Genomic DNA, 16684 nt, shown 5'->3' with positions numbered 1-16684 from the left:
ACACAGAGAAGTCAAGCAGGTGCTCTGGACCACAGCCCCAGCAGTGACGAGAGTGAGCCACCTTGGATATCTGTCCCGGTAGACCCTTCAGATGAGTCTGGCCCCAGCTTCCACTAGCCCATAACCACATAAGAATCCCAAGTACAACCCTCCCAGGCTGAGCCCAGTCAATCCACAGAACCACAAGAGAGAATAATAATAAGTATTTATTTGAAGTCACTAAATTTGCAGATTATTTGTTATGCAGCAATAGATAATCAGAACACCTCTCCTCCTCAGTGATGGAGAAACACTGAAATCATTCCTGTTAGGAGGAAAGCCTTGGAACTCGGATTGGCATGCACTGTGGACACAGGATGAAATTAAAGTCATTTTTAGAAAAAGGATGCTATGCTACCCAGCAGAGGAAATCAATCAGTAGAGAAATGACAAATAAGCAGGTTCACAAAGAAGACCAGAGATTTCAGGAGCACCTGAGGTAGCTGAGGTCCTCAAGAGCCATATCCAAACTCCAATACACCTATTCCATTCCGTTCCACCCAAAAAGCCAAACTAAAACATTCATTTTCATAAAATTCTCTCTCTCTCTCTCTGTGTATACACACACACACACACACACACACACACACAAGAAGTTAAAAAGTAGACACTAGAGGCCAGGCACGGTGGCTCACGCCTGTAATCCCAGCACTTTGGGAGGTCGAGGTGGGTAGATCATAAGTTCAGGAGTTCGAGACCAGCCTGGCCAATATGGTGAAACCTCATCTTTACTAAACATACATAAAAATTAGCCGGGCATGGTGGCACATGCCTGTAATCCCAACTACTCGGGAGGCTGAGGCAGGAGAATCGCTTGAATCCAAGAGGCAGAGGTTGCAGTGAGCTGAGATCGCGCCACTGCACTCCAGCCTGGGTGACAAAGCGAGACTCCATCTCAAAAAAAAAAAAAAAAAAAAAAAAGTAGACACTAGAAGAGCAGGAAGACTAGCACTGAAGTCATGATTTAATTCTTTCATACATATTATCTCATTTAATTTTTCCCACAATCAGGCAAGGTAAGTGTGGGGCATTAAAGATGGCTGCAACATCATTGTCACGTCTCCCATTCAGAGGCAGACTATTTTCCCTGGCACTGACTGAATCTGGCTGACCTATAACCTGTTTTCACAAATACACTGTGGCTAAATTAATGTTGCATAATCTCAAAAACTGGGCCTGAGATTTTTCTCAGTTTCTTATTCTGCTCACAGAACTCACTTTCTTAAGTCTGACACTATAGTATGAGGAAGCTCACACAGCTATGCCATGTGGAGAACCTGTCCCCACCCAGCCCTGGCTCCAGCTGAGCTCCAAGCTGGCTGCCATTTGTGTGAGGACATTCTGGACCTTCTAGCTACCTCACTACTCCAGCTGAAATCATGGGAAAGAGACAGAAACCACGGGAAGGAGGCAGCATTCATGAAAAAGAACAGATTTTTTTTGTTTTTTTTAATACTTTAAGTTCTAGGGTACATGTACACAATGTGCAGGTTTGTTACATATGTACACATGTGCCATGTTGGTGTGCTGTACTAATTAACTCGTCATTTACATTAGGTATATCTCCTAATGCTATCCCTCCACCCTCTCCCCACCTCACAACAGGTTCCCCTTCCTGTGTGAGGTTCCCCTTCCTGTGTCCAAGTGTTCTCGTTGTTCAATTCCCACCTATGAGTGAGAACATGCAGTGTTTGTTTTTTTGTCCTCGCGACAGTTTGCTCAGAATGATGGTTTCCGGCTTCATCCATGTCCCTACAAAGGACATGAAATCATCCTTTTTTATGGCTGCATAGTATTCCATGGTGTATATGTGCCACATTTTCTTAATCCAGTCTATCACTGATGGACATTTGGGTTGATTCCAAGTCTTTGCTATTGTGAATAGTGCCGCAGTAAACATACGTGTGCATGTGTTTTTATAGCAGCATGATTTATAATCCTTTGGGTATATACCCAGTAATGGGATGGCTGGGTCAAATGGTGTTTCTAGTCCTAGATCCTTGAGGAATCACCACACTGTCTTCCACAATGGTTGAACTAGTTTACAGTCCCACCAGCAGTATAAAAGAGTTCCTATTTCTCCACATCCTCTCCAGCACCTGCTGTTTCCTGACTTTTTAATGATCGCCATTAGAACAGATTATTGTTTTAAACCACTAAGTTTTGGAGGGGTTTGTTATACAGCAATAGACAACTGAAAGAGAAAGTTGCTATCTAAATTTTATAGACAAGAAAACTGCAACTCAGAGAAGTCAAGTAAGTTGTGTAATCCTTGATTCACATCTGGCAGGTGAAGGCCTTGAGACCCCAAACTGACTAAAAGCCCATGTTCTTTCCAGTAAACTGGACTGCCTCTTGTTAGATGTGATTATTCTTACTACAAATGGCTATGATTTTCAAAAGGATTAACTTTACCAAAAAAAAAAGAAAAAACAAAAAACAAAAAACAAAAAATGAAGAAGCATCCCTGTTGGCAATTCTCAGAAATTAGAATGGCAAGGTTTTAAAAGGAATACTTTCACTTTGTAAAATGGTCTCCATCTATATGCTTTCTATTCTTGGTGATTTGGGAATCATCGTTAAGTACGGCTTGGAGAGAAAGGTGATAAGTTTTATTGTTAATGACAGGAAGGGGTTTGGCAAACATTAAAGAAAAGATATAAATTAGCCCATTACCAGATTTGTCATTGATTGGCTGTGAAGATTGACAAGATCACTTTTGAGTGATTTTAGCTTTAAAATTCTTTCATTTAACCAATATTTATAAAGAGTCTACAGGTTACCATGCAATGCCTGCAGTCCCTGGAATACATCAATGAATAAGAAGATCCATGTCCTTGCAGAACTTGTACTCTACCGTGAAGGGGACAGAAAATAAACAAAAATCATGAAAAATAAGTAAGTTATACAGAATGTTTGAAGGTGGTGAGAACTATGGCAACAGGAGAAGAAAGGGGGTGATGGGAAGGTAGGCTGATAGGTAGATAGGGAGTGTTTGCTGGCAGTGGGGAGGGTTAACATTTTTAAACTAAGTATCATGTATAAGTTTAAAGCATAAGACTGAAGCAACGACTGTTGTCTAGGGAGAAACCCCAAGTAACCAAAAGCTTGGTTAAATGAATACACTGTTCCAACCATAAGTCTATCTAGAAACCCACACATCTGTAACAGACATACGCAGTATATGCCACATTCCAACACTAGAACGTAATACTCCCATTTACTATTATTTTCTGATAAGCAAAGCACATGAGTTGCACTAATGGGAAAAAATGCAAAGGCATCAATCTGGGAATCATATGAGTTGTTCCTAGAGCATTGTGTTAGGATGAAGCATTCAAAAACAAACATTTATACTGCTTAGGATACTCACAAGTAATAAAAAGTAGAAAGACATGCTTAGAATGAAAAACACCAGTGTCAGGACAGAGTTTTCTCTTGGGAGATAAGGGAAGGAAAAGCAATTTGGACAGGTACATTAAGGGCCTCCAACTGCTGTCAAGTTTGCCACCAATCTAAGTGGTAGGCACACCTGTGTCTGTATCTTTGTGTTTTTCAAAATCTTTCAAAATAAAACAATTGCAACTGAATGTAATGTATGAGATGAGTAATAAAAACTTGCCTTAAAAACAGTATTTGATATGTGGCTGGACAAACTGGCATAAACCATCATGCATATGGGAATCACCATAACGGTGGGAATCAGGCAGCCAACGGCATTAGGGTACTACTTATTTATAGGGGAGAGTAATTAAGATTACTCTTCATTCCATGTTTTCCCAACAGTGTTATTCTCACCAGTCCCTTTTAGAACCAGTGACACAAACATATAAATTGTTTTTCCAACTAAAAATGCACTCAAAATAATACAAACTTCGATAAACACCAATTATATTTACAACATGCACACTCATGCACACAAATGTGTGCATCACAGTGAAAAAATACCCTGGGACCACTATCAAAGGACCATAGTTTAAAACATGTTAATTTGTCTTTCCAAAAATTACTACACAATACTACTACTTTGTATTGGTATATGAACAGTTTTTACTAAACATGGCTTTATAAGACAGATGTTCATATTTTTATGACTTTCTTAGTAATATTAGATTTATTTTCATGCCAAATAAATTAATCATCATATTTATACTTCTTCCTTGAAACTAGTCATCGCATCACTTGTATTCCTTACTTGGTGACTTTTTTTAAAGATCAAAAGATCAAAAGCTAAAGATCCCAGGCTCCTCAAGATTTCAACCTAGATGCATGTTACGCTAGATATATAAAAGTCATACACTTACTTTGTCGAATGAAGCACTGCAGCCTACAGATCATACTGCATTACATACGTTATTTTTCATTTTTTCTTAAAGTAACAGCAAAAAAGCAATAAAGACAACATATTCAGATGTAATATGTCAGTCTTCAGAATCATTGGGAACCTAACTGGAAGTGGCTAGTGGTAACAGAACCTCTGTCTTCTGACACACTGACTGAAAGTTTCCATGGTCACTAACACAGATTCTCAATCACAGCCCTCTAAAGGCGCCAAGTATTTGATCCAAGAAGGGAAAAGATGGAAAAAAACCCAGAAGGCATACACACACACACACACACACACACACACACACATACACACACACACACACACATATATATATACCTCATGCAGGGAAGACTGAAGGTCCAGGTCTCCATTACAACTCCCACAACTACAACCCTAATTTAGAATGCAGAAACCAAACTTACGGAGAAAACACAAACCACAAAGAATTATTTCAGATTTAGAGTTTGTAAACCCCAGTCTCAGCACTGAGTTTTGTCTTAAAACATGCTGAATGTATCACTACTGTTAAAGTGTGAATCTATAAAAATGCTCAGAAAACTGGAGTCAATTTTTTAACGGTGCTCTAAACTAAAACTAATCTCAAATGCAAAAAATGAGTTTAAAAATAAATAACAGACTTGCCCTTTTTCCTATGTCAATGAAACAGAAGATTATTTTTTAATCTCTTCAGTTACAGGCTTTATTATACCAAAAATAATAAATAAGAAATGGGATAAACTTTATTCCTTTCTAGTGACAATGATTTTTTTCCCTCCAAATTTACTAACACTTTCATTTTTCAAAAAAAAAAAAAAATAAAACAGGTTGTTTAGCTAATCACTATGAAGTTATGAGACAAAGACCTCCCTACATACTTTCCTCGTTTTTGCAGAAACAGATCATAAAACAGAAGAAGCCTTGTTCAAAGAAATGAGCAGCTTTGGTTACAAGTGCAAAAGTCAGCCATGTGTACTAATTCTCAGTAATAATGAAGCAAGGTGAGGTCCCCAGAGACTTAAAAGTCAACACCTAGCAATGCTTGGATGAACTAAGATGAGGAACCGCTCATGTGGCACAACCTTACAAAACCCTTTGTATTCCCAATAGGACAGATGAGGCTGTGGAACTCACAACAACCCTCTAAGGTGTGTGACTGCCTCCAATTATACAGAAAACTTTGCTAAAGCCTGCAAAGAAAGATGCTGCTGCTACTTAAAAAATGCATGGCTGGGCGGGGTGGCCCACGCCTGTAATCCCAGCTCTTTGGGAGGCCAAGGTGGGCAGATCAGGAGGTCAGGAGATTGAGACCATCCTGGCCAACATGGTGAAACCCAGTCTCTACTAAAAATGCAGAGAAGTTAGCTGGGCATGGTGGTGCGTGCCTGTAGTCCCAGCTACTCAGGAGGCTGAGGCAGGAGAATCGCTTGAACCTGGGAGATGGAGGTTGCGATCGCGTCACTGCACTCCGGCCTGGTGACAGAGCAAAACTGTCTTTAAAAAAAAAAAGAAAAAAAAAAAAGGATGTGTGTGCACACACAAACACACAGAAAATGGAACCATCCATTCATCTACTCAGAGATCTAAAGGGACCTTGGTTGTCTGCTACCTACAGGATTGCTTACCTGAAAATAAACTCTTACTTCTTAAAGTAATGACTGGGGGAAAAAAGGCAAGGGAGAAGACTTGAAAAGCTAGGGACCACTGTCTACCTCTGAGATGAAGGATGGCAAATCTCATTTCACAGATATTTTAAGTAGCTGTAAAGCCTAAGTGGCTCCAATTTTAAGCCTGTGTTTAGATCAGGTTTGAAAAGGGCTACATCTCTTTACATAACTAGGCACCACTTCTGATGCCAATGTGCTTTGTGTTTGTAATGGGCGACTGCATATGCAAAAACAAGACCACCTACAGATGGCACCTAGAAAATACGTGCCACAACCAATCTCCTTGGCACCCAGAGGCATGTGCAGGCAAAATGCTTTCATTAAAAAGAAAATAAACCTCTGGGCACCATGCCATGATGATTGCCAACATCTTGAGTAGTATCACATAATTAATTTTACATTTTAATTCTTATAGAAATCTATGATCATATCTTTTCAGAAAGTTTAAAATGTAACTTAAAAAAAACAACAACCCCACCTGACCTACCAAAAAACCCTGCTATATCCTGGACCCTGTAACAACCTGAAGGACTAGGCTAGGCACAGCCTATGGATATACCTATCCAAAAATTAGAAAACCTACTTACTCAAATGGAAACTACAGAGTTGTTTTAAATGGAGAGTACTTATGGGGAAGAGCAACTTCTAAAATTCTCTTTGATTATTATTGTGTGCCCTTTTTATTTAGGACATTAAAGGCTCCTTTTTTCCATCCTGACTGCTCCTAAAGTTACAGAACAAGGGGATCCTGCCTGGCCATCTCCGACAGGTCACTGATCAAACAGAGAGGCAGGCAGTAGCCAAATTCCATCCATCTCTAAAGAATACCAGGAGCTAGGACTTCTTAGCTCCTGCTACATTTAAGAAACCATCATTCAATGTTAGATAGGACAATAAGCCCTTTCCACACAAACATTGTCCAACGTCTAAACTCAAGGATCTTCAAGAAAAAAATTACTTCAGGAATACTACTTCCTGCCCAGAGTAAGCCAATTTTAAAAAGTGACTTCATCTTTTTTATAAGAAATAGGTTCAGATAAAAAAAATACCAATTTTGTATTGCCTGAGTGATCAAAGCCTGTTATTTAACCAACCTTATCTTTAAATAACACTAGTCTTTGTATAAGAGTTTAATTTACTTAAAGTATTTACATTCACATGAACAAACCAGTACATGAGATAAAACGAGACACAATGTTTTGCTGAGCTTCAGAACAAGATGCAGGTTGTTCATCCATATAAGGAAACAATCATTCCAAGCGTTTTTGACAATGCAGAGCACACTCAGCCAGTTATTTCCCAGCATTGTTCTCCCAAAAGCAGTGGAAGTCTGAACAGATGCTGCCACTTGCAAGGCAAAGCCAAGCAAAGAGCTATGGTTGCTGACTTCAAACTACAAGTTTTAGTGCCTGACCCAGCAGAGGGTGCCATGAGGAAAGAATGTACTAAACATTAACTTTAGAAAAGGTTAGCAAAGATTTTTCAAAGGGCAAACACTTCTGTCACAAATGACTTCTATTGCAGAACAAACCATAAGCAATGACGAATTTAACAGGCATGACTTAACAGGCAGTAAGATCAGAAACATTTACCCTTCCACCTCTGGAGTGGTTCGCCTGTCTAGGAAAAGCCGAGGTGCCCTAGTAGACTCTGCCCTTGTGCAGGATCTGTGGTTAAACAGAAGCCTTAGTCCACACCTGTTGACCATGGCAGTGATATATATGTGAAACAAATCTTTTCAATGTAGAGATCTTCAAAAGGTACTTACGCAACCTCCAGCAAGAATTTCTGCTGCAAGTGGGACCGAACCATCTTTGTGCATAAATTTATCCCTCACAAAATCGTTCACCTTGAAGAAAAATATTTATAGAAGCTGATGAAAAATATAAAGAAAGTCATTAAACACTTATAAATATGCATCTGTCAATACAGGCTATTTTTTTCTATCAGTCTATTGGAGTAATCATAAATTGCACAAATTAACAGATCTTAAAATAGTTTGAGAAGTACTCTTAATAGCATAATACAGTTTTAAAAAATGAAAAATATATATGCATCACTGATGTTTCAGGAGAAAAGTTAAAAGATAAATGAAAGCCAAAAATACGCTCTGCAATTAGAATAGCTTAAGAAGGCTGATTTTGTCACTGATAATAGTGACAAATAAAAACATACATCTTACAACTTAACACTGTTTTATAAGGCTTGATTAAAAATCACTTTCAAGTCTTCTAACAAGAATTAATCTAAAACACTACTCATCATGGAGATAAATTTGGCTGAGCAGACTTTTTCAGCTTAGAAGAAATTCAATATCTAAAAATTCCTCAAGGATTCTCAAAGAACATAAATTACATTAATTAATTAATATAATATTCTCAAAATGGTATGTACTACAAGAAATTTTAAGAAACAGTCATATCTTTTTGGCAGACATAGGCCAGAGAAGATTAGCTATCTCAAGGTCACATAATAAAATGGTAAAAGAAGAATTTCAGGCTCCAAAGCTACACAGTTCAATCTAAAGCTAGAGTTTCACTTTCTGGGGCTTTATGGCCTTAGTGATGCAAATGTTTGTATATTCCACAAACACTTAAACTGAATATCAACCATCTGTCAAATGTGAGCCAGGCACTGGGCAAATAATCTGATGAACGATCGACTTCAACTAGAACCCAGATCCCTGCACATTTGGCTTTATAGAACACACCCTAACCACGAATCCTATAAAACAGCAGGTGCTGACATGCTCTGGAGTCAGACAAGTCTGATTTTAAATTCTAGTTCTCCCACTCATGATTTGTGGGAACACAGGTAGGCTCTTTAAGCCCTATAGGCCTTAGTTTCCTTATCTGTAAACTGTGGATCACGCTCTGTTGAGATTAGACCAGTAAAAGGTAATACATATAATGTGCCTAATACAGTAGATACTGAAGGGAATTTAGCTGCTACTGCTATGATGACAACAATGATGGCAGCAACCACTAAAAGTACTCAAGTTTATTATCACATTTTTGGATGTCCACTGCTAAATGGGGAATAATGAGAAAACGTGTGTGGTGAGTTCCCCTGCTTTCAAATTAGCTAGCACCTCTGAGCAAACAAACCTGCTGTTTCCTATAAGAATACCTGCTAGATTCTTGAGTATGTACAAAAGCCCTTACTAAGAAGCACCAACTCAAAAGACTTACTGTAAGTTTTATGGCCTTCTCTGGGGCAACTCCCAATAACTGTGGCAACAGACCTAAAAATCAACAAAAAGTAGAAGTATATTAAATAAATTAGCATTAACTAAACAAATCAACAGTTCTACAGAGGGGATTACCACTTAAAAACTGCTTAATCTCTGCTGCAATTTTCTGCTATTACCCTTAATGAGAATATTTGAAATGGAATGTTTAAGTACTAACTTCTAACAGCCGCATCAGGCCCAAGTACATTCCATCTCACATTCTGGATCGTTTGCACATTGGGTAAATCAACAGTATTAGTGACATAGGAAATCTCATTATTCCCCCAAAGTCTGCTCCTTCCCTTCTGCCTTCTAAATCAGTGGACCACTTGATTTTCTAAATCAAGAACCACTTTTGGGGAAGGCAGTGAGAACACTGAGTGCATTTAGTGGAGCTACATATCTGAATTAAAAATCTCGTTTTCATTTGTTCTTCTTAAAGAAAAAAAATTTAAATCACAATTGTTTTTTCTTGGAAACACGCACCAAGCTAACCCTGATGGTAGGAGCACGTTGTACCCTTTGTCATACTTTGCGAGAGGTTCATGGTGCTATTCTTCATTGGAAGTATAATTTTCTAATTTATCTATGTAAGAAGGTCCACTTGCAGCCTCTTCTGAGGGACCAGCCTTGCCCACACTCTCTTCCTAAAGGAGCAAGCCTGAGAGGTCACTAGCTTGAATGCCATATGTATCCAACCTACAGGTATATTTTATTGAGTAACGAAAAGTTTCAAACATAATCTGACATCCTTGTAAGAAAGATCAATGAGGCCAGTAATCACGCCTGTAATCCTAAAATCACGCCTGTAATCCTAACACTTTGAGAGGCTGAGGAGGGCAGATCACCTGAGGTCAGGAGTTTGAGACCAGCCTGACCAACAAGGTGAAACCCTGTCTCTACTAAAAACACAAAAATTAGCCGGGTGTGTAGTCCCAGCTACTCAGGAGGCCAAGACAGAAGAATTGCTTGAACCCAGGAGGCGGAGGTTGCAGTGAGCACAGATTGCACCATTGCACTCCAGACTGGGCAATGGAGCAACACTTTGTCTCAAAAAATAAATAAATAAATACATAAATAGATAAAATAAAATAAAATAAAATAAAATAAAATAAAATAAAATAAAATATCAATGAACGGACTGACCTAGCCGTCAGTTCACAGGTTCAGTTCTGACTGAACTGACTGACCCTGGGCCTCTTTCTGACATCCCTGCCATCTGCTCTATTGAGTGAAGCTCCATCCTTCAGACAGAAACCATGCAAGGTGGTGCCCACCCTGCTCTGAGGCCCGTACCTCAATGAAGACAAATGCCCGTTTCTTTCTTTCTTTCTTTTTTTTGAGATGGAGTCTCACTCTGTCACCCAGGCTAGAGTGCAGTGGCTTGATCTCAGCTCACTGACAGCTCTGCCACCCGGGTTCATGCCATTCTCCTGCCTCAGCCTCCAGAGTGGCTGGGACTACAGGCACCCGCTACCACGTCCAGCTAATTTTTTGTTTTAGTAGAGATGGGGTTTCACCATGTTAGCCAGGATGGTCTTGATCTCCTGACCTCATGATTTGCCTGCCTTGGCCTCCCAAAGTGCTGGGATTACAGGCGTGAGCCACCATGCCTGGCCTCCAGTTTCTATTTTTATTGCTCTATTGATACCCTCACAATTGATAAAATTTTTTATTTGCTCATATCCTTATAAAGGGGGAAAACTAAATAGATGAATGCAGCTTGATGTTTTTGGAAAAATGGGAGAAAGTCCTTCATTGTGGAATTAAACAAGGATAAGGATGGTGAGGCTAATGAAAATTTTCTTTAAAAGTGCATCATGTTTATTACATGCCAGGTACCATTTTAAAAACTTTATTAACTCATTTAATCCTCATAATCACTCTATAGAGAGGAAACCAAGGCATAGAGAGTTAAAGTAATTTGTTCCAAGTTACCTAGCTGGTAAGTGGTGAGACTGGGATACAAGCCTTAGCCATCTTACTCAAAAAAATCTATACCTTTATATACCACTTAACTCTATGTGTCAATATGCAAATGCGCATCTGCATCTCACACCCAGCTGCATTTGTTCACTTATATAACCTGCCTAGATCCTATAAGCATTTAAGTTTGCAACACTTCTTTTTGTTTTTTCTTATTTTTTATTTTTAACAAAGAGACAAGGTCTCACTATGTTGCCCAGACTGGTCTCAGATTCCTAGCCTCAAGCAATCCTCCCGCCTAGGCTTTCCAAAGTGCTGGGATTACAGGTGCGAGCCATCTCACCTGGCCTGAGTTAGTAATCCTTCACTAGGCAACCATAATATCTAAGCCTGCTTCATCCCCAGAGCCACAGCTGACTGGACAATGTAAAACACCTAAAAGATAAGCAAATCAAGAGTTCAGCAACTTAAGCCTGCTACCAAAAATGGAGCTGGCCAATCAGGATGCCTTCCCCAGGAGTATGACTGACAGTCCTTAGAGACGAGGGGACAAGTTAGCGCAGAAGCAGCAAGATGAAAAGATGTCATGGGTGGAGCAAGGAAAGCAGCCAATTGGAAGCCATCTGTGCGCTAATGTCACAAGGAAGCAGAAACCATGAATAAGCAGAGGAAATGCGTTGGTGGACAGATGAGAATGTGAAGCAAAAGGAATGGAGACTCTAAAAAGAGAATGCGCATAGCCCATGAAAGGCACACAGGTGGGAGCGCCCATCCCCATCACCTTCAGGTCCCACTGAAGCCAGGCTCCAGTGCAGCTCCTGCTCTTGGATCCCTGAGATTTCTACCTTCTTTCTCTCTTGTGCGAATGCTTATTAAAAGCCCCCCTTAGCTCTTGCTAGCTTGAGTGGGGCTGTGCTCTTTAGAATCTAAATGAGCTATGGCAGCATATGAGAAAAAATGGGAATATGCAACCATTTGGGCAAAGCAAGCATTCTTATCCAAAGCAAGCATTCTCTCCTAAACTATACTCATGACACTCACTCACTGATCTTTCATTAATATATCTATAATAAGAGAAGGCTTGGTTATTACCTAATAAAAGTACAACATTAATTTCTACTAGTAATATGTGGGCAGACGCCTGTTTAAACTACCTCTTCACATTTGAAATTTCCATCTTACTCCCTGTATTCAGGTCAAGTGCCAAAATGTTTAGTTAAATATTTACTTGCTAGAAGTATTTTTCTCATCATTAAATTGTAGACCAAAATTGTGGATGGGTTGAAAGCACTGTGATTTAAATGATGATCTCTTGTCTCCATAACTATCCTGTGACAGTCTTTTTAAATGACTAATAAAAAACCAGCCCACAGAGCCAAATGACTACAGTGTTAGATACAATCATTGCAGTCAGCCTTTCAAACTACTGAGATTTATCCTTCTCGCCATAAATTTAGTAATGCCTGTGAACAGCAAAAAACAAAAGGGAAAACCCTGTATGTAAGACTACAAAGAAGGCAACAAATAGCTATTTGTTCAGCAAACATTTACCAAATGCATCCTCTGTGTGCCTGGTACTGAGAGGGACTGGGATGAACACAGTGAGACTGGTGCCTCCCCCTTAAGAAATTCAGAGTTTAGAGGGAAAGGGAATGCTAGTTGTCTCCACCTGCCAGATGGGGGACAAACCACCTAACAACAGCACATGCTGCATGCCAGACCCCAGGGGCATCACAGGACTATGAGAACCCAGTGGAGAGAACAAGTTCTTCTACCGGCAGGAGGGAAGAAAACATCAAAGAAGAGGAGATATTTGCCCTGGGACTTCAAGGGTGAGCAGAGGTTTGCTGGAGAGATGAGACAATGAGCAGAATAGCGGGCAAGGTGATCCAGGCAGAGGAAACAGTTGGTGTGCAAAGGCACCAACATCTTAAGGCTATGGCAAGCAGTCAGGGCACTGGAGGCTGTGCTTGGATCACAGAAGACCAGATAATAAGTAACAATATTATTAATAGTAGTGATAATGACGACAGCCAATAATTGGGGAACACTTGTTACATCCACATACTACTCTGTATTTTATGTGAATGAACACATTTAATCCACAGAACACCTTACTTAGACAGTGGCTTTTGTTTTATCCACAGCAACTGAAGAAGAAACTGAGGCCGACTTTAAGGGAGCTGCCCACGGTGGCTCAGCTGTTCGATGGAAGAACGGGGTTCCACCCAGGCTGTCCGGCTCCAGCCTCTGCTCTTACCTGGTAAACTGCATAACTTCGCTCCCAGGCCCACTAAGGAGCATGCATCAAATTCTGTAGATGCATGGGGTGGCTTTTAGGGTAAAAAGTAAAGTTCAAAAAGTAAAAAGTTCTAGAGGCAGGTGAAGGATAGTTTGCAAGAGCAGAGACCTGAGGCAGTTAGAGAAACTAGGAGGTTAAAGTAATATACTAGAGGCCCCACGTTTCCTTATATTAAATGATTAACTTCAACTTAGAATAAAACCAAAGTACAAATCCACTCCTAAGACCTAGGCCAGATGCTGGCACTCAGGGAAGTTGTTGATAAGAACCATTCTTGTAGTGACTACCCTGTCTGGTTAAACAGGAAAATGAAGGTGACTGGATTATAATCTGAGGCCCACTACAGATGTGGGCCTTGAAAACATTAGTCTTGAGTACCTGCTCTTTGTAAAAAGGTCTGTGAAACAATGAAAAGTTAAAGAGGTGGGAATCCCAAGATCCCTCCTTGTACCTTGACCTCAGAGGGAGAAGAGGTAGCAAGGCCCAGTAAAGCCTAAAGCAGAGAGTCTAGATGAGGCACTTCACCACAACCACATTTAAGTCTAAAGTGCATATATATCTGACATCTGGGTAACTCAGCAGAAAAATCAGGTTTCTAATATAAGATGCTTCTGTTGGGTCCTGGAAATTCACTTTAACCATTTGAAACAGAGAATGGATGTGTGTGTTGTTTCTAACTTGTCAAAACAGCAGTCCATTTTCCAACTGCCTCAAATGAAATTTATTAGTGTGGTTAGTTTTCCAATCTTCTCCTTTTAGTTCAGCTCCATCAGCACATATGGCAATGCTTCCTTGGCAACTCGACTCTACCAGAAGGCTGCTAATGCGAGAAAAGATTTACAGGGTACAGTATTAATGTAGTATTTTGTCTTCACATTTCATGGGTTGGAGATATAAATCACACTATCCCCTCTGAATCCAGTCCCTAGAACAAACCAAGGAGCTGGAGGTGTGGGGACCAAGCCCAGATCAGGGGTCTCCAACTCAGGCTTCATAGGATATCCCCAAAAGAGGTTCCTAGGACCACTGTGATCAACTAGAGGGCTAGCACTTAAGAACCTGTTAGAAATACAACTGGAATTTCAGGGTTGCAAGGGATTATGAAAGAAACTCATTAATATTGCTGGCCTAATTTAAACTAATTTTAGGCTATTTCCAAAGGGGCTGGCAGCAAAATGAACAACCTAGGGCATGGGCTTTCAAGGTGGACAGACCTGGACTAGAATCTTAGGTCTGTGCCTCTTTCACACTGAGTGATCTTGGGTAGTTATTCTTTGAATTCTAGGTTCCCCGTTGGCAAAACAAGGGTGCTAATTATTATCTATTGGTTTATTTTGGTAATTATATGAATAAGTATACAAAGAACCAGACACTATTACCTCATATAGTATGTATTCCAAAAGACATAATGCTTTTTCTACCTATCTTTTCAAGACACAGCCTTGCTTTCTTTTGTTTGCAAGAGGCAATTCGGCCTGAATCATGTTCATAGTCCACCATTAATTAAGGAGTATCATGCTGTGCCCAAGACATTATGCCTATCTTAGAACAGCTGTCCCCAAGTAGTGGGAGCACATGTGGTCTGAGAGTGTCCAGGAGCCGTGTACACTTTGGGCAAGGTAAAGTAATAGCACAGACAACAGCAAAATAACATGTTATTAAGCTGAAATAAAATATTTTAGTTAAAAGCTTAAATGATCCTCAACCTCTGCTGACAAGCAATTTTTCACAATGTAATTTCTACCAGGTGACAAAGCCAAGTGATATTGTGGACAAGTTACCTAATCTCTTTGTATCTTAGTTTCCACATCTGTAGAATGGGAATAATCATGATACCATTTTCACAGGGTAGTCGTGAAGATGAAATGAGTTAATACTCACAAAATCCTCAGACCAGTACCAAGTACAGACAATAGACTACAGAAATGGATTTTTGTTGTTGTTGTTGTTGTTGATCTTCATCATCACTATCACTTATTCTTCCTCCTCCTCCTTCATGGAAACTGGAATCCAGAGAGGCTAAGCAGCTTGTTTCAAGTCACTAACTTCTGAGTGACTATGTAGTAGTACTCAAGAGTTGAATTCAGGCCTGCCAGTACTCTCAACTCAGGGCTCTACACTCCTTAATTCTCTGTGGTATCCAGTTTCCTCTAACAGACGTTGCTCCAACTTTCTCCTCTGCCCTGGAAAGGCATTTCTTCCAGACTAGACTGTTCTAAACTTTTCTCTAGGCCTCAGCTCACGCTGGGCCAGCACCCTGCCCTGACTGAACCTTTTACACAACAAAAGGATGGTGGCCATGTAACAGGCATCCACATCATGCTTCCCTGTCTCTCCAGATGGTGAATATCAGACTCCTTAAAACCCGAAAGGCATTGAATGTGAGAGCCAAGCTGCAGGCTATAATCTGGTGAACCAGTGAGAGCAGGAATATACTGGAAAGGAGGCGTAGGGTCAGGAGTGGGTTAGAAGCCAGGCTGAGCAGCCACTGTAACCCAGAGTGGCCAGGGTGCCAAAGGACTACGCTGGCCAATGCTAGCAGGACCACAGAGGTGAAGGGGTTACTACCAAGGAAGAAACTTGGTAACTAAGGCAGTAGTTACCAGTTCTGTCTCAGCATAGAACTTAGACGGGCCAGCCCAACCCAGAGAAAGACAGCTGAGAACATGTAACACAGGGTAGAAGGTATTCAGGGCAGAGACGAGCAGTAAACTTTGGTAGGAAAAATTAATCCAGAGGACACCCCTATTCCTGTAGCTGAAGCCACAGCCAGCACACTGTTGTGTTGTCTAGTTTCCACCTGGTAGCAACCCCTCCGATGTCAAATTCTTACCCTTCTGACCTCACTATTGAAACCAGAACACTTGTCCCCATCTTCCTTGAGAAACCCCTTTGCTTTCAACATCAGATTAACCTTCATTCTGCAGCCATCAGCACTCTGTGCGCGCTGCCTTACAGCTTTTATTCCTGCTCCTGTTGCCATGTCCTTCTCTCTTCACTTGCTCAAGCATTCTTTCTTCCCTCCTCCTCCTCCCATTTGTCTGTCTGCTTTTGACTCAGATTGCCCCTAGGCATGAGGCATTTCCACCCTCCCAACTACACTATCCCCTTTCAAAGCCTTCATTACAACCCAATTCTGACAGGCTCTTTGGACTGCTACCCCAAGGTAGCTGTACAGTGGAGTTGGGGAA

At 40.5% G+C, this 16684-nt stretch overlaps 1 protein-coding gene and 1 long non-coding RNA gene across 9 annotated transcripts in view; one reads left to right on the top strand and one right to left on the bottom strand.

Annotated features, from left to right (window-relative positions):
* SLC25A13 (solute carrier family 25 member 13) overlaps positions 1-16684 on the bottom strand; it is a 199861-nt gene that overhangs the window by 48785 nt on the left and 134392 nt on the right. For all 8 annotated transcript variants that reach the window (XM_074035470.1, XM_015447314.4, XM_074035468.1 and 5 more), the window contains 2 exons: positions 9225-9277; positions 7802-7882 (listed from right to left, as the gene is read on the bottom strand). In XM_074035470.1, the coding sequence (XP_073891571.1) occupies positions 7802-7882; positions 9225-9277 (134 nt within the window). The remainder of the gene's footprint in view (positions 1-7801; positions 7883-9224; positions 9278-16684) is intronic.
* On the top strand, positions 12824-14338 carry LOC135970197 (uncharacterized). Its single transcript, XR_010585773.1, has 3 exons — positions 12824-13023; positions 13339-13454; positions 14253-14338. It is a non-coding gene; the product is annotated as an uncharacterized lncRNA (long non-coding RNA).

The sequence above is a fragment of the Macaca fascicularis genome, chromosome 3 (assembly GCF_037993035.2).
Source record: "Macaca fascicularis isolate 582-1 chromosome 3, T2T-MFA8v1.1".
Taxonomy (NCBI): domain Eukaryota; kingdom Metazoa; phylum Chordata; class Mammalia; order Primates; family Cercopithecidae; genus Macaca; species Macaca fascicularis.
Note: the sequence above shows the minus strand (reverse complement) of the source record. Positions and strands in the feature narration are given on the sequence as shown.